Source organism: Marmota flaviventris, chromosome 10, assembly GCF_047511675.1.
Source record: "Marmota flaviventris isolate mMarFla1 chromosome 10, mMarFla1.hap1, whole genome shotgun sequence".
Classification (NCBI taxonomy): domain Eukaryota; kingdom Metazoa; phylum Chordata; class Mammalia; order Rodentia; family Sciuridae; genus Marmota; species Marmota flaviventris.
This window is the reverse complement of record NC_092507.1, coordinates 29305006-29323667: the sequence shown is the minus strand read 5'-3', so window position 1 is coordinate 29323667 and position 18662 is coordinate 29305006. Positions and strand designations below refer to the sequence as shown.

The 18662-nt window shown below is 37.9% G+C and overlaps 1 protein-coding gene across 2 annotated transcripts; it reads left to right on the top strand.

Annotated features, from left to right (window-relative positions):
• The first annotated feature begins 99 nt into the window (after nucleotides 1-99).
• Nucleotides 100-18130, top strand: Rragc (Ras related GTP binding C). 2 transcript variants are annotated; one of them, XM_027937323.2, is made up of 8 exons: nucleotides 100-406; nucleotides 2118-2321; nucleotides 3285-3484; nucleotides 6257-6371; nucleotides 7729-7871; nucleotides 11660-11808; nucleotides 16609-16664; nucleotides 17219-18130. In XM_027937323.2, the coding sequence occupies exons 1-8, from the start codon at nucleotides 170-172 to the stop codon at nucleotides 17237-17239; spliced, it is 1125 nt and encodes a 374-aa protein (XP_027793124.1). In that variant the 5' UTR covers nucleotides 100-169; the 3' UTR covers nucleotides 17240-18130. The 2 variants fall into 2 exon arrangements, with proteins under 2 accessions (XP_027793124.1, XP_027793123.1); XM_027937322.3 differs by having other exon boundaries at nucleotides 16609-18130.
• Nucleotides 18131-18662: the final 532 nt, after the last annotated feature.

Genomic DNA, 18662 nt, shown 5'->3' with positions numbered 1-18662 from the left:
TTGGACCCCAGCTCGGGGCCTATGAGAGTCGGGCTGTGCGGGGGGGCGGGCCGGACGGCGGCGGCTGCCGGGGGCGGGGGCGGTGGCAGCGGCGGCGGCGGCGGCCTGGGGAGGCGGCGGCCTGGCCTGGCCTGGCCTGTCAGGGCGCGGGCGGCGGCGGTCCAGCACCATGTCCCTGCAGTACGGGGCGGAGGAGACGCCCCTCGCCGGTAGTTACGGCGCGGCGGATTCGTTCCCAAAGGACTTTGGCTACGGCGTGGAGGAGGAAGAAGAGGAGGCGGCGGCGGCGGGCGGCGGGGTTGGGGCGGGGGCCGGCGGTGGCTGTGGCCCGGGGGGCGCTGACAGCTCCAAGCCGAGGATTCTGCTCATGGGGCTGCGGCGCAGCGGCAAGTCCTCCATCCAGAAGGTGAGTGGAGCCGTGCCGGGTCCTCCCGCCCTCCCTCCGCTCCCCTCCAGGGGCTCAGGTGGCCGCAGGCGTGGAGGCCCGGAGGAGGGCGGCGGCTGCGCTGGCCTAGCGCTGGGTCCCAGCGCACTTTCTCTTGCACTTCTGCGAGCGAGCGCGGAGCCAGAGGCGCGGCGGGACCCCCACCTCTGCGTCCACACCCAAGTCAGCTGAGGCCGAGTGGGTCGCCGAAGGCGAAACTGACTGGAGAGAGGCAGGTGCGCGGTGGCACCGCCCTAGACCTCCGTCACTGGGACACAGCCCCTGTGGCATTGACGGGGCGAGACGTATTCTCCAGATCTCACTTGGAGAACTTGTTGGATTCCCTCGCCTGCCTCATCTCTCTTCAGGTGATCCGAGTTTGCAGGGATTCCCAGCGGAGCCCTAAGGAGCAGCGTCAAAAAGAGTTGTGACTAAGGCACTGGACATTTAAATACTTTGTTACTAGCCTGCAGGAGTCTTGGCTGTAACAGTTTTGGGAATTGGGTACTACCACTGTACCTACTTTAGTACTTGTGACCTGGTGAGTGTAGTTACTCGTGGTATTCTCCCTGTAGGTGTGTACTTAGAAAAATCTTTGGAAACTTTGAAAATGTTTTACAGATATCAGTCCATTTGTTTTCACATTAGATTTGTCGAGAACGAATGGAGGACTGGATACTGTTTGGTAAAGGGGAAAATAGAGGCAGAGTTGACATTTTCCATCCTCATTACACACACAACGAACTTATAAACTAATGTCGCACACACCTAGTCTTTCCCTCTTTCCGCTTGTTGCAGAGGTCTGTCCAAAACAAATGTCTTTGTGGTATTTCGTAGATGTGATGTTTTTAAAATGTAGTCTTCTGAATTAACTTTATTACTGTGTTTTATTTACTTTGCTGCTTACCTCTACAGCGACTTGGGTGTACTTACTGTAGGTTTTTAGCAAACTGATTTTAGCTCTTTTCATTTGTTACAAAACCTTGGAAGTAAACTGTTTTTTCTCTTCTAGGCTGTAACAGTGAGGCAAATTAGTTTTATATTAGGATTGTATGGATTGTGAATACTGTGATTCTTGACAATTGCATTTACCATTTCATTTCTCATGGGAGCTACCTATCACCTGTCAGCTCTGGCAGCCCCCCCCCCCCCTTGGGTATAATTACTCCCTTTGTTGTATTTCTTCCACAAGACTGCAAACTCAGTGAGGGCAGGATCTGGTATGTTTCATGTTTTTTGTTCCTCAGAGCCTGTGGTAGGCATTGGAGTAATTTTTGAATGAATGAAACTTCTTAAATTTTAGCTACAAAACTTTCGTAATTTTAAAGGAGATTGTGGTGAGTATAGATCCCTACAAAAGCAAGCAAACAAAACCAAAAAACAGTCCCCCCAAAAAAACAAAACAACAACAATGTAGGCGCCACAGAGTGATACTTCTAGTGCTGAGTATGGTGCAGAGGAAATAGAAAAAAAAAAGTTTCAGCTTCAAAATAGATTGAATGGAAATTGGTTTGGTGTTTTCTTTAGTCATAATTAAAAAGGTAATGAGCACCAATGCATTTATTAACGTTTAGTTTTTACCTTAAGTTTTTTTTGCTACAAGATCAAATTTTTTAATATTAATCCAGGATGGAGTTTTAAATTTAAATTCTGAAGTTGAACAGCCATAAAATTGTCTTGTTTTTCCTAACAGGTGGTGTTCCATAAGATGTCACCCAATGAGACCCTCTTTTTGGAAAGTACCAACAAGATTTATAAAGACGACATTTCCAATAGCTCCTTTGTGAATTTCCAGATTTGGGATTTTCCTGGGCAGATGGACTTTTTTGACCCAACCTTTGACTACGAGATGATCTTCAGGGGAACAGGAGCATTGATATATGTCATTGATGCACAGGTAGTTAGAAATAATGATGTTTACTTCTCTTCCCTGGTGGCAAAAAGATGTAGAAACAACAGAAAGTTGTTTATCTTCTTTGTCGTTTGTGTACAGCTCTTTTCTTTGCCAGTAGATTCCATGACACTGTGATATGCAATTGCAGAGGTGCTTTGGGAACAGGCACGTCATTGCAGTTTGAAAGAATCAGTTGGTTAGGAGATGTAGTTTACATTGTGAGACCTAGTTAATGAGCAGTTAACATTGGCTTTCTGGTAAATTTTGTTACACATTATAATTAGCTACTATAATAGTGCTATAACTCATCAAAAATATCCTGTCAGTGCCCATAGTATAAGATGGACTGTGAGAACTGAGTCAGTATATATTAGAGTGATTAGTTTTCTTAATTGTGCAAATTGAATTTAGTCCAACAAGCATTTATTGAAGACCTAACCTGTGGCAGGCAGTCAGATGAAAGGTACATGTCCCTATTCTTAGGAAGCTAGCTTTCTATAAGCTTAAATATTAGTTAGGAATGAGTTCTGAGTGATGGACCCTATAATGGATGCTTTCACATGCATGATCTTATTTAATCATCACAACATTGTGAGGTTGGTATTGTAATTCCAGTGTTACGGATGAATAAACTGAGATCACAGAGTTGAAGCAACTTGCTTTAAGTCACACACCTAATAAATGGCAGAGCTGGGATTACTTTAAAAAATGTTGGGAAGAATTGTCCATGTCCCTTTTCCTTTATACTATCAGTATTAAAAATTACAGGCATTAATTTGGGAATTGAATTTTTTATCTTAAGTTGAAGAACTACTTATTAGTATGTTTGAGTGCTTGAATATTTATGAATAATTTAGGATAATATATTTTCTGTGGTTGGGGAAAGAGGTGGTTTGAGGCTTTCTTAACTCATTACTTGCCTTTTGTAAGATTCTTTTTAAAAAAATATTTTGTTCTGACTTACAGGATGACTACATGGAGGCTTTAACAAGACTTCACATTACTGTTTCTAAAGCCTACAAAGTTAACCCAGACATGAATTTTGAGGTTTTTATTCACAAAGTTGATGGTCTGTCTGATGATCACAAAATAGAAACACAGAGGGACATTCATCAGAGGGCCAATGATGACCTTGCAGATGCTGGGCTAGAAAAACTCCATCTTAGGTAACAATATGTGTGTTTGATATGAGAGCCCTGAAAAAACAACATGTGTGTTTGATATGAGAGCCCTGTAGATGTATTCCCATCTCTGTCATTACAGGCACCATAGTTTTCTGTTACTGGTATGCCCATTCCCAGTTCTGAAATGTTTTTGGTCTTCTCTTTGTTGAATTCCAAGCTATCCTGGGAGCCTGGTGTTATTAAGGAGTTACTTTTTACATTTTCCTGGTAATTGAATCCATGTGAAATGTTTCCATTGGTGCTTTTGCAGATTCATCTCAAGAGGCTCTGTTTAGGGATTTCCCCACTCTTGGTTTTTCTCAAACTCTGGCCACCCCCAGCCCCCCTCCAGTTGCCCCAGGCAGGGAATCTCTTGTCACATTTGTTGTGGAAGTCTAGCTTGAGTTTCCATAGTATCTTTCTTAGTAGGAAGAGTCTTTTATAAATGGGGTATGCTTTAAAGTCTGGACTGATTCTAATGTATCTTAGATTTTAAAACACTTCATACTTATATGAAACTCTAAAGTTTGGGTTAAGTGGATTTATTCTATAAGTTTGCATACTATTGCTATTAAATAGTTTAAAGGACTGCTGATTTATAATTAAACTACTGTTAGAGAACACCAACTATTTAGGTCTGATGACTTTGTGTTTGCTTTCTAGAAGTATATAAGGAATATTTTTGTACATTTTATTTTTTTGTGATATAGGTAGAAATGAGCATTTAAAAATACCAAGAAAATGTTCTTTTAATGATAAAAACAGCTTAAAGGGAGAGCAGAGGAGAGACACAAGTGTAGTAATTTCCTTATCCCAGATCTGTTATGGTGACTTCCCTATAGGCTCAAGGCATCCCTCCTACTACTTGTAATATTTTCTGGGCCCCAGGGTCCAAAATGTTTCAGTTACCCCTAGGAAACCACGTAGAAAAGTCTCACTGACTTCTGTTTTGCCTGGATTAAAATTTTAAAATATTTTATAGGCAGTTCATACTTAAAAAAATTAAATTCAGCGGTGTTTGTAAGAGAAACTAAAACTGTCTTCATGTAAAAATCCCTCAACCTTATATTTTAGGAATCCACTATTAATATTTTTTATTTGAATTTTAAGCCATGCTTATCCTGTCTAAGGTATTCATGGGGATCTTTCTGATTGCCTTTACTCCATGTGTCTGTCCCTTTTAATGGCAATGCACCCCTTGGTAACACTACCCCTTACCCTGGGCCTAGGAGGGCCCTAGGCCTTGTTAACCTAAGTAGAATTTTGCAGCAGATTTTTTCTATTTATCTGTTTATTTTTGTGGCACTGGGGATTGGAACAGGATCTCTTGCATGATAGGCAAACATTCTACTACTGAGCTATATCCTAAGGCCCCATCAGACTATTTAGTACTAGCAGATCTATGGATGAAGCTCTATTTGATTTCCAGTTTCTAGATGCTCAGCTTAACTAAAATGATGTATATTTTGCAGATTCTTCTGTCCCCATCCACCTCAAAGAGGGCCCTCTTATTTGCTAACCTTTTTTACTGAGAGGAATCACTGAAATATTTCTTTCTCCCTAATATCTCTGAGGTCATTTGACTTTGTGTGCTCTGGTGCTCCAGTGCTCTCATATCTAGAGTCTAGTCCCTTACATAGGATTAGGTTCTTACATTAGCTTCTTGAAAGTTTTTAAATTATTTATAAAGTGGTGAACTATTATTAAAGCTATATAATTCTCCATATTTCATATTCCTTTTTTGTTAAATATATTTGTGTTTTCAGAGTCTCAAAAAGAGGTTTGAATTAGCCTAAAGACTACTGACACACTTAACATAGGTCAAAGTAAAGTATAAGAGCATAAAATATGGCTTGAGGTGTTATTTTCTGAATTCTTCTTACTCTTTTTGTCTAAAATGACTCTGTACTATGTACATATAAATATATTGTGGATACAATTATATAATGAAGGGTATACTTCTGTGTGAAAAAGCAGGTGGAATCACCCAGTGTTTAAATTGTTAAAGGCCTTTCAGTTACATGTTTTGCTAAATCTGTGTATGTTACTTCTTTATACCCTTTTAGGCCTCTGGACCCCTGTTCTGTTCTCTACATGGCCCCAGCTTCCATCCTCCTTACTATGCTGTTTACCTAAATTCTAAGCACCAATTGTATTTGTTGAGGCAATGGGCTTGTAGCTATGAGTAAGATTGTCTCTTTTCTCATGGAGCTTATGTTCTGACAAATGACACAGCTCAAAAACACCTATAAATAAATAATGTGGTATAATTTTAAGTACTTACCAATGCTATGAGGAAAAATTATGGCAAAGGGATAGAAAGCATCAGGTATAGGAATATTGTTTTAGGTAGGCTGGTCAAGACAGAACTTTTATTTGTTGTTAGAAACTTGATTATTATTTAATAAACGAGACACATCGCTTCTAGTTTTTTCTTGGGTTTGAATCTTGGATTTTGTTATAGTTATGTGCTTAGGAGACCAAGATTTACGGATCAGGTTGCAAAGACTTAGGGAAACATTCAAGTTTCTCCATCTGAACACTCTTTCCTGGTTGCTCCCGCAGTTGCTCTCTATAAATGGTGTAAAGGGAGTGATAGCCTCAGACCAGGTGGGAGACTGTGTTTGTCATATGAAATGATGGGGATGGTAGACAAGTTTATTTGAACTTATTGAAATCAAATGCTTAGAAACTTAAAATTTTATATACTATGATAGTTGTCACTAAATTTTTAGGTATTTTCTACGTTAATCATAACCATATTATGTTTTTCAGCTTTTATTTGACTAGTATCTATGACCACTCAATATTTGAAGCCTTTAGTAAGGTGGTGCAGAAACTCATTCCACAACTGCCAACCTTGGAAAACCTATTAAATATCTTTATATCAGTAAGTGAGCTCTTTAATTCTCCATAGTTTCTGATTCCATTTTTGTTAAATGTATTTGTTTTCACATTCTCTAAAAATTGGAACTAGAATTAGCTAAAAGACTACTGACACACTTAACATATAAAATAAGAGCAGTAAATATGGGTTGAAGTGTTATTTTCTGGAATTCTTAGTTTCCTCCCCATTTTGTCTTTAAGGTGAACTACTAAAAAACTTCTAAATGCTTTTTTTTTGGTGGTACTCGGGACTGAACTTAGGGTTACTCTACCCCTGAACCATCTCCCCACCCCTTTTTATTTTTTGAGACAAGACCTCACTAAGTTGCTGAGGCTGGCCTTGAACTTGCAATCTTTCGGCTGCCAAGTTGCTGGGATTATAGGCAAGCACACTGTGCCTGGCTTTTTATACTTCCTTTAAAAATATCTTTGGATGCTTGTTTCCTAAAGAAAGAGTAGTAACTAGAAAAGACTGGGTGTTGGAACTGTGACTCAATATCATTTTATTCTCTGCCTCCTTAGAAGTCACATTAAGAAATTGATCATTTCCTCACCCACGGTAGTCTATTTTTTTTGTAGGAAGGGTTACCCAGAATTGAACCCAGGGGCACTTAACCACTGAGCCACACACATCCTCAGTTCTTTAGAGACAGGGTCTTGTTGAGTTGCTTAGCATCTCCCTTTTTGCTGAGGCTGATTTTGAACTCTTGATCTTCCTGCCTCAGCTAGGATTACAGGCATGCGCCACTGTGCCCAGCCACCAACTGTAATCTTAGCTTTATATTTTGTATTCTTATTCTGAGGTGTCATCTTAAGAAAAAAAGGATTGCTCCCTCACCCCAATAAATTTAACATATAGCTGTTATATTTTCCAAACATTACTTTGAAAGGATTCAGTGTGTGGTGGTCTCTTGGGCTTTTGGGTTATGCCAGATGTTGACATCAAACTGTAATTATTTTGTGTTTTACTGTTTGCCCACGTAAGGACTTTCTGGTAGCAAGATCACTCAAATTGGAGATGGATTATAATTACTAGAAAGGTTTATAGACAATGTAGCATAGCTTGATTTTTAGAGAAATTTTTTGTTAAATTTTTTAGTGATCTCTTAGAAAATTCATTTAAATAAAGAGGAATAAAAAAAATTTGACAATCATGTCAGTAAATCAAAGTAGAGATATAATTCAACTTTTATTCCTTGATAATAGAAGTGTTTCTCAAACAGGTACTATTTGTGTTTTGGTATTGAGTTGTACAATTAGAAATGACCTTGTGTGTTATTTAATAATTTAAAGTCTTTGATTAGTTGCAAAATATGATTCTTAAAAGAAACTGAACACTTCCCCAATTTTGTTTTTTCAAGAATTCAGGTATTGAAAAAGCTTTTCTCTTTGATGTTGTCAGCAAAATCTACATTGCAACAGACAGTTCCCCCGTGGATATGCAGTCTTATGAACTTTGCTGTGACATGATTGATGTTGTAATTGATGTGTCTTGTATATATGGGTAAGTTTTATACATAATTCTGCAAGACTTCAGACAGGTGGGAAACTAACAGCTCTACTTGTTGAGGGAATTCTGAGGCCTCTGGCAAGTACTGTGTGAAACGGGATTGTTTTGATGGTAGTGCTTCAACTTGGAGCAAGACTTCTCTTAAAGAGGGCTGCTGGCTCTTACTCCTTCAGAGGGCATGGAAAAGAGCAGTTGGAAAATGTGATGAGTGCTGATTTATTTATCTCTGAAAGTTTCTTCTGCCATTACTTGAGGAATTTGCACTGTGTCTTCTCACTACTTGGACTTAGCTAGATCAAAAACCTTTAATTTATTTAAATTTCTGAATGATAAAGTGCTGGTCCTAATTTAACCTCAGGCTTTATGAAATGATGGATTCTAAATCTTTCAGAGAGCAAAGAAATAAAGTAGTCAGAATCTTAGATGTAGAAGGACTTATGCATATAAAAATTTAGCCTATACATCTGAGTTTCCAAAACAAATCTCTAAAATGTGAGCTTTTCCCATATGTAAATTCAAAAAATTATGTAGAAATTTATGAAAGATAGCAAATAGTGATTTTGTAGAATAGGTACCAAGAAGAATGAAAATTTGGGGGAATTATTGGTGTTTCAAAAGCCAGTAACATTCTGTGTATCCTCTGATAGTCCTGATTCCTTTTTATTAACATCTTAATTCCCAAGAAGCTTTCATCTGCTCTTTACCTTCTAATACCTGTATATTCTGTTTCTCTTCTCTGCTTCACCTCTGACCACATCCTTCATCTTGGTCTGTCTGATTTGTCAGTGTTTTTCTCCAGCTGCCTCTGGACAGGAGAGTGCATTTGTCTCCCCCCACCCCACCCCCCAGTGTTGGGATTAGAACTCAATTCCTTGTGTAAACTACATACACCTCCAAACCTGTCTTATCCATTCATGACCTGTCTATTTCCATTTCTTATTCCTTTTTCACTTTTTTTGATTACATGTTCTCCCTTGTTTTATTTCTGTAGTGAAAATGAGACTCGTTATCTCTTGTATTTCTCAATAAAGTTTTATGTTCCTCACTTCTCATTTTTTGTGTGAGTATGTGGTGCTGGGGATTGAACCCAGGGCCTTGTGCATCAAGGCAAGCACTCTAGCAGCGGAGCTATATCCCCAGCACCCCCACTCCTAATTTTAAAAATGGATAAGTAGAATGTTTGCTTTTTCTTTAAGACAAATCAGAATTTCATAAACTAATCATTTTGCAATTTAAAAGTCACATTTAGATTTAAAATTTATTTTATAAAGTACATAATGAAGTACAGACATTATAATGTACCTGTAAAAATAAGTTCATTATAAGAAAATAAGTTCATTATCTCACTATTCTCAACATAATCTGTGCATGCAATTTGATGTGCTTAATTATAGTTAATTTGTTTTTTACTTGACTCTTGATTTACATTTTTTGAAGGGGGACTACATATAATTCTGGCAATGCTGGTTTAATAAATGAAGTAGTTTTTAGCCCCTTTAAGTCTCACTTTGCAGGTATCAGCATGCCACAGTATATTTAGTAGACTATATTTCTTTTAGTTTTTATATTTAATCACTTTCTACTAATAGCAGTTTTCATATCTTAGATCCTTTTTTTATAGACTATGTCAGTGCATATTTATATGAGGGAAGATTTAAAGCCTGCCGTATTCCATGCATCCTGTGTGACAAGGGGAAGGTGTCTGAATGCATGGAATACTGCTGGTCACAGAAGGGGAAAGAGTGTATTGTGGACACTTGGTATGCATTTTATCGCACGTATCTTCTACAAGCTTTTCACTTCATGGTTTGAGTACTAACCAGGTTCCTTTTCCCTCCCCTCTCATTTGCAGCCCTTAGGGTGTGCTGCTTCTAAGTCTTGTTCCTCATGGCTATGACCTTTCAGCTTCTGCTTTGGTAATTTCTGACTTAAGCTTCAGATCATATTTGCCTAAAGGTCATAAAAACTATCAAAATAGGAAAACATAGAAACTAAATATTGTGCTTTAAACACACTGTTTGAGCAAGCTTTGTCTAAGGCCATTAGCATATTTTTCTTAATTTTATTAATTACCAAAATAAAATCTGACTAATCCCTGGACTTTGAGTAGAATATGCCTCTTTTTTTTTTTTTTTTTGAAGTGCTGGGGATTGAACTTGGGGCCTCCATGTGCTAGGCAAGTGCTCTATTACTGAGCTACATCCCAAGTCCAGAATGTGCCTTTCTTCTTTCATCATAGTATGAAATTCAAGATCATATACTTGCCTGACATGAGAAACTTTGAAGCTTCTTTCAGCTGCTGACTGTGGGTACATAGGGTTTAAGGAGTCATTGTCAGGGTTGTCTGTGTCAGAGCCTGTTGTCAGAGTTAGCTCCTGCTCTCATTTTCCATGCAGCACAGAGAAGGATCTACTCAGGTCTAACTATAAGCTGAGAACACATAGCTTTTATGACTTCCTCTTTTCCATCAGAAGGAAGTAGATTTCTTTTATGTTCTTGCAGCAAATGACACTTAACTTCCTCATTGGTCTACCTTCTCAAATCAACTTTATTTATACTAGCTAGGAAAGATACTGGAAACGGCATGGAATTGAGTTAAATACTTTTAAGTTTGAATCCTGACATTGCTAAGAGGTCACTTTACTTTTAATGAACTTGAGTTTTTACATCTTTAAAATGGGTATAGTTTTCTTACTTATTGAGCTTATTTTGACTTGTTTCAGAAAGGACTAGAAGTGGTTAGATATAGATATATTAATTCTTGTTCTCTGGGTGTTATGAGGATCAAATTAACATATAAGAAGGTAAGTTGTAAGGTTCAGAAGAGTTTAAAAAAGAAGCCCTCACTCATGAAAAACATACATAGAAAATACATGTAGCCCCAGTTCTTGGAAGGCTGAGGCAGGAGGATCACTAAGAACCACAAGTTTGAAATGAGCATGGGTAACATAATGAGACCCTCATCTCCAAAACAGATGAAAGAGAAAAATCAGTGTTCTATCAATGACAACTATTAATAGTTTCTTTTAAATATATTTCCTTCAATTTCTTTCTTTCTTTTTTTTTTTTTTTTTTGAGGAAAAGTACTTGTTTTAAAAAGGCAATTTTGAAAACTCTTTAATTCCTAGCAATTTCTAGAAATTAATTCCTAGCAATTGCTAGATTTTCGCTAAACAAGTACATCAGAGAATATGTCAGAGCCCATCTCCAAAAATGGTTGATTTCAACATAATTCCTCCTGGACGTTAGCTGGGGCTGTTCTTATTTTCTTGCTTTTGTCAGAAGCAGGGGGGAGGGGGGGAAAGGCTTACTAAGAAAAGGTGTGATTGGCCTGGCACTTAAAGGTGCCTTGAAGAAACTTGCTGAGGTGGTGGTAGGTCCCAGAGGAGCCCTGTGGCTTGAGGGAAGTAAGGAGAGGAGACCTCTTAGCTGTGCCCACAACATACAACCTGAGCAAGTAAGTAACTCCTAGAGCACAGAGGTGGAATGTTGTAATTTCCCTGGTTAACATCTACCTGTATCTTCACTTTTTCATCCAAATGCCTGATTATTTGTAATAGTATGGCTAGGTATGGAGCTTTTTATTGCTGCTGAGAATCCCTGAGGCTCTGTGTTTGGGAGCTCTATACCTAAATGTGAGCTCTGTTTCAATATAGTTAAGCCACTGTTATTCCTCATCAAAACGTTTAGGAACCCGGATGGATTGACTTGTCATTGTACAAATCAATTGTGATAAAATAAGCCGGAAAACCTGTAATGAGTAGTACTTTCTTTTAAAATAGGTTAAAGGAAGATGGAAGTGGAAGTGCTTATGACAAAGAATCTATGGCAATTATCAAGCTGAATAATACAACTGTCCTTTATTTAAAGGAGGTGACTAAATTTTTGGCACTGGTCTGCATTCTTAGGGAAGAGAGCTTTGAACGAAAAGGTAATGATATTTTAAAAAACTGTTTTTATGTTACATTGTCATATTTCTCAGGTTTTTGAAAATATACTGTGTTAGAAAAATGGTTATCTTAAAAATATGTGTGTGTCTATACATATATGTATATATATGTGTGTGTGTGTATGTGTGTATGTATACATAAAATCAGCTCAAACTATTTTTATTGCTTCCCTTCTATACATTACCCATACTCACCTTCCTTCTTTTGATCTTATAAGTCAGTTTTTATTTTTAAATAGTTGGACACAATACCTTTATTTCACTTATTTATTTTTATATGGTGCTAAGGATCGAACCCAGGGTCCTGCGTGTGCGAGCTCTACCACTGAGCCACAACCCCAGCCCACAAGTCAGGTTTTTTTATCCAGCCTCTGTTACTACGGATACTTCATTAACTGCCCACAGTTTGCTTCCATCGGAACAGTCTACTAAAACTATTTCAGGTTACCTTCTTGCTGCATTCAGTGGCATTTTCTCATTCTACAGTCTCTTCAGCCTTCTGAAGATGTGATCCTGTCAGTCCCTCTTTTGGAACTTTCTTCTCCCTAATAAGTCTAATGTTTCAAGTCATATTGTGTGTGTGTGTGTGTGTGTGTGTGTGTATTCTCTGAATGCCTTTCCTGTTTCCTCTGCCTACTTTTTGCAATCCTGTGTTCTTCAAAATTTTCTGCTTGCTTCTTTACTCATTCTCCAGGTGAACTCATCCAGTTTATGGCTTTGGTTGATCTTCTGTATGTTACTGATTCAGTTTTACATCTCCAGCTCTTCCTTGAGCTCATGTTCCAGTCCTATGTTTGGAATTATTAGTAAGATATCTCCAGTTGAACATTTGACTGGTTTCTTGGCCATTGAGTTAATCACAGCTGATGATTATTTTTCCCTGTGTTTCATGATTCTTTTGGCTGCCCTCTTTCTGTCACTAGTTAAGCCATTTTTCTTAAGCCAGCCTTAGATATATTGTGGTCAGATCAAGTGTTGTTTTGCTGAAGAGGCCCTTGCAGCTTGGTTCACAGAGGGAATTTCAACATTTTTTATGTTGTTTGCACGACTTTTCACCAGATCTTATCACTTGTTTCTTCGAACTCCTTTCCATTTCTTCTGTCATTGACTCCAGTTCAGGTCCTTAACCCTCCAGGCCTGTAGTGCTACAGTGACCTTCTACTGGATAATATACATTTGACATATATTGTGAAGATCTCATGTATATCACATTTTATCCAAAGGTAGACTAGTTTTCAGAATTTTTTTTTTTTTTTTTTGATGCTGGGAATCAAACCCAGGACCTCATGCACTAAGCTGCTAAGCAGGTGTCCTATCACTGAGCTGTACCCCCAGCCAGAAAATGTTTTGTCATGTTCACTACTCAAGGATCTATAATAGCACTGTATCATTTTCTGCAACAAGATCCCAATCTTTTTCCTGACCTCTTAAAAGAAATATTTCAGAGATACATTAATTTTTTGATAAAGCCAAAATGAGTATAATATTCACTTTTGAGCTTAAGAACAGAAATGTAACACACAGTTGAAGTCTTTTGTATTTCTTTCAGTTGAGGTCTCTTTGTGCTATGTGTATTTTATTTTTCCTATACGTGATTTAGTCTTTTATGTAATACTGATCCCAAAACAATATATTGTGTGTGTTTGTGTGAATGACTTCTTCCTAGATATAAGTTGTTTTCTGAAACTTGCCTGTTTCTTCACATTCAGTATTGTTTTTTGACATTTATCCAGATATTGATAACACACAGCTCTAGTTCATTTTCATTGCCGTGTAGCATTCTATAGGTTAAATAGACTTCAAATTTTCTTGTTGGACACTTAGATTATTTAAAAAATTATGAATAGTTCATGACAAATGCTCATGAACAGGTTTGTCTTTTTATACATGTGGAGAATTTCTCTAGAGTATGTATTTAGGAATGGTATTTGAGAAAAAATCCATTTTTAACATTCTAGACATTACCAAATTGCTCTCCAGGTGACTTTGACATTTTTACTACTGGCAGTACCATATGGGAGTTCCCATCACTTCTTATCCTTGATAATATTTGATATTGTCAGACTGTTATAATTATTTTCACTCTGGTAGATATGAAATGCTATCTCATTTAGTTCTCACCTTATTACTGATAGGGCAGGTGTCTTCTCATGGCTGTTCAGGTTTCTTTGGTAATTTTCTAGTTCATATACTTTAATTTTTATTATTTTTTGTTGTGCTGAGGATTGAACCCCCCAGGGCCTTGTAATTGTAGCTTGGCAAGCACTCCACTACTAACTATATTCCCTGCCCCTTCTTTATTATTTTTAATACTGATTCTTAGTCTTTATTTTTTCCCATTCTACTCTTAAAAAAAATTTTTTTTAACTTGTGGAAAATTTTAAGTGTGTGCAAAAGTACACTAGCCAACAAATCTTCTCTTGGCTGCCTGCTTCAGCATTCATTCAGATGTATTCAATCCAGTTTCCTCTGTATGTTCCCCTCCCCCATTTGATTATTATTGTTTTTCTCACTCTTTTTTGGTGAAAACTGTTAAACAGATACAGGATTAAAGAAAAATAGTAAAATAAGCCTCTTTTTTTTTTTCTGAAAATGGGTTTGATACATTTATTTTTTTTTTTATTTTTTAAATTCTGCATAATTTTTTTCCATTTTAATTTTTTAGTTTGTTTTAATTATACATGACAGTAGAATGCATTTATGCACTCTGATATATCATACATAGATGGGATATTGAGTGTACGTGTATGATATATCATACATAGATGGGATATTGAGTGTATGTAGAATCATATTGGTCATGCAGTCACGTGTGTGTGTGTATATATATATATATAAAGTAATAATAAACCTCTTAAAAAAATCTATTGCCAACATTCATCAATTATAAAAATCATAGCTTGTCTGGTTTCATATGTGTTTCTTTTTTGACTCTTGATTATTTTGAAGCAAATCTCCTATATTAAATCATTTTGTCTATATAGGTTTCAGAAGGTAGTATGCTTTTAAAAACAATGATATTAGTATTAATAAGCATAAAAAATTAAGAGTGATTTAATATTATATGTTTTTCCCCATTGAGTAGGAAGGACCACCTCAATTTGATTTCAATCTACTCATTTAGACCTGATTCTCAGCACTTTATGCCAAGAGTTCTCTGATGCGCCTCTCTCCAGTCAGCCCGGTTTCTTTCCTGTCTTCCAGTTGTACTGTGTTCTCATTGCCAACTCCCTGCAATTTTCTTTAAATTTTCTCCCCTTTCCTGTGTAATTAAATCTCACCCATTTGCCCAAAGTTCTGCCTCAGCCCTAAAGCTTCCAGGGCTGTTGATTACATTGCCCTGCACTTGGCTCTGTCTTCCTTGGGTTCTTTCACATTTATAGTCAGTTGACATCACGTTGATTTGATTTGTTTCTTGTGTGTTGGCTTTATGCCTCAGCTAGCATTCCTTGACGACATGGGCCATATCTGCTGCTGCTTTTGACACATTGATACCCTGAAAGATGCTGTTCAGTGAGTGTTTAATAATTTTCAACAAATCAAATATAAATTACTGAAAGGTTATATACTATATTCAGGCAGGCCACACAGTGTATTTTAATATTTTACTGCTCCTGAATGTGAGTTGAAACTTTGATGTTGAAGATGTTAATTTGGCCATGGTGATGGTCAAATTGCATGTTTGTTGTGTTCACAATAGAATTTTGTGACAGTGAATACATATGATGACCAGCTGGTTTTTCAGATTGAGAGGTTGCTCTCTGGCTTGGAGGTTTAAGAACTTCAAGTAGTGTTTATGGGTCAGGGTTAGGCTTGGCTACAAAGCCATATAACAGATGGACCAAGGTACACTAGATGGAAGTTTAAGTCCCTCTCAAATTTAAAGAAGTTTGGAGGTAGGAAAGTTCCTCGTAACCTCCTAAGTGCTGCTTTTCCTGCTCTGCCTTTTCTTAGTTCTTGCTTTTCTTCTCATGGTTGCGTTATAATCCAGCCATCTTATCCATATTCCAGACATTAATAAAGAAGAGCTGGGACAGGGGAAAAATACATTGTTTTCCTTTTAAGGGGAGTTCATAAAACTCCCACACACTTTATTTATCTCAGTGACCAGAATTGGTCATGTTGCTATATCTGATTGCAAAGAAAACTGGGAAATGTGATGTTTTAGCTCAACAACAGAGTGCTCATACACTGTTGTATGAGCACTTCTCTTAGTGCTTCTAAGAGAAGAAGGGGAAAAATGGTTAGTTGATAGGCAGCTAGCCATTTCTGTCACAAAATAGTATCTTTTGTTCAACTAAAATCCTGTATGAAAGCCCGGTTCCTGAAATAGGTTAGAGAGGAAGCTGCCTGCTTGAAAAGGGGGTTCAGGCTGCCTGGAGCTCTGCCTGATGTGCCCTGAGCCCTTCCCAGACTCCAGAAATCCATTGAGCAGTTTGCTTGCATACCCATTTCCTTAAGGCCTTCTTTGGCTGCCCCAAAGACTTGTAAAAGGAGAAGCTTGGTAATTCAAAAAGTATTTACCTTTATATTTCATTGTAAATTTTTTTAAGCAAATTTACCTCCCTAGTTGCTAGATTAATTGCTCTCATGTTTACTGTCAGGCCCTAGAAGTAATTATTGTTAACATTTTGAGTCTATGCTTTATTGTGTTTTCTCAGTCGGTGTTTTTTTTTTTTTTTTTTTTTTCCTTACACATCAATTTTTCTCTGTCACAAATGTTTTGTAGTGGATAATTTCACACTTGACATTCAGGAAGCATGATCTTTTTTTCTCTTGCAGGTTTAATAGACTACAACTTCCACTGTTTCCGAAAAGCTATTCATGAGGTTTTTGAGGTGGGTGTGACTTCTCATAGGAGCTGTAGTCACCAGACCAGTGCCCCTAGCCTGAAAGCATTGGCACACAATGGCACGCCACGAAATGCCATCTAGTCTGAATTACAGCATCAGGGCTCGATGCCAGCTTACTCTTCACTCGAGGGTCAGATGCCACGTGCTGCAGGACATGGGAGCTGCTGCTTGTGGGAATCTGGTGCCTGTTCCACTAGAGACGAGGGGTAGAGTTTCTCATTTGGATGAAAACCCCTTCAACCAGCGGTATACAACTGAAGTTACTATTTCTTTTTTTAAAAATGGCAAAAAAAGGAATTCTAGACACCACAGAACTCAAGTGTGTCTTTCTCCTCTTTTGGGTCCTACTCTAAATAGTTGGGATATTTTGGACCTGGAGATCACACCATTTATTCATCATACCAGAGAATGTTGCCATCAATTCCAGCTGAAAATAATAGAAAAAAACTGAATTTTTATATGCTTCCTTTAGGCTTTTGTTTGAGTAGTCTCTAAAACCCTGCTTTGCTTAAGTTCTAACACTGCCTCTCCGATCTCAGTTTTGGACATTGCACCTCTAAGACCTTTGAAATGCACTCGCTTGCTAACTCAGAGGACGCCTCGTCTGATCGCAGCAAAAGACATTCCTGTGATTGTTATTGAAGAAATGAGAGAAAATTTTGTGCTGCATCAGGTGGAGAGCAAGGCTCAACAGTGGCTGCACCCATTCCCTTGGAAGTATTGAGGAAAAAACTTTGAAGCGGAAGAAAATTTTTACACCTGTGTTTTGAATACCAGATATATGAGTTTTTTCCTCCTGCGTTTGATAAATGATCATGCTAAATGTAACAAAGGAGTTTAATTTTTTCCCAACAATCCCCTTCTAGGGGAGAAACTCATTATGTCACTGAAATATTTAGTCCACTTTTCTTTAATCTTGATATCAGCCTCCCCATACCTTTTATTCTAAGCTATCTAGATTCTTTAAGAATTGATGTTTGTTGACCACGAATGACTCTAAGGCACTGGTGAACTCCACTGGATGTTGGAGAGAGCATGCCGTGCCACATGTGTTGTTTAACATACCTTGTCTCCAGTATTCTGACACCAAGTGTCAACTGTGGTACTTACTTCACCTGGGATATTAATTTGTAATTGTTTCTTTTTGTCAGTGGTTGATACCCTTTCTGTTGATTTAAATTTACACATTATTTTTACTCCACATGCCTGGTAGTCATATGTCCCAAAGCCACTGGACCACTTGAGTACTTAAGTGCCACTGTTTAATGGAATATATATATTCAGGTCTGTAAACCTAACAGTGTGACTTGGAGTGCTTCCTTCAGGTGATTTTGACTGTTGAGTATTTACATGGACCATGGTGATATCCAAAAGAAAATGCTTTTATATTTATAGATTATTTCATTGAACTATATATAAAATGGGTATCAATAAATGTATTTACTCCAAAATCAGTTTTTCTACTTGCCTAAGGTATGAGAGGGTGGGGTGATGGAACCTTGGGTTGTCCCACTCTGTCCTCTTCCCATCCATCATCCATTTTCTTTTCTTGTCTGCCTTATTTGGTTAATGTTTCAGGACTTAGAGTTCTATCTTGATATGGGAATTGTGTGCAGACATCTTCCCTGGCCCATTTCTCCTGTGGGATAGGAGGTATAGACTCAGATGCAATGTGTTTTGGTTGGAAGTTGGACATCAGTAAACGTTACTAGTGGGGAATGTCCAAGGTCTGGCATGACTGATGCATTGTATCCAAGCTAAGGAATCAGAGATGAGTGACATAGAATACTGTTAGCTGGAATTGGTACCATCTTCCTTTCTTTTTTTTCCCCCCAAGTTCTCGAGATACTCATTATTGACTCTTAAGTGTCTTAAGCCATTTATCTGCATACACGCAGAGCTTAACATAGGGGTTAAGCTGATGAGAGAAAAGTATACGTTAGTTTATCAACAGGATGGAGATAGAGGTTGAAAGATCTTTAC

What these genes read in the sequence shown, in the direction of transcription:
- Rragc (XM_027937322.3), top strand. Translation starts at nt 170, where the DNA reads ATGTCCCTGCAGTACGGGGCGGAGGAGACGCCCCTCGCCGGTAGTTAC. An exon ending in GATGTGTCTTGTATATATGG is followed by an intron (nt 7,872 to 11,659) that starts GTAAGTTTTATA and finishes CTTTTAAAATAG; the next exon opens with GTTAAAGGAAGATGGAAGTG. An exon ending in AGAGAGCTTTGAACGAAAAG is followed by an intron (nt 11,809 to 16,608) that starts GTAATGATATTT and finishes TTTCTCTTGCAG; the next exon opens with GTTTAATAGACTACAACTTC.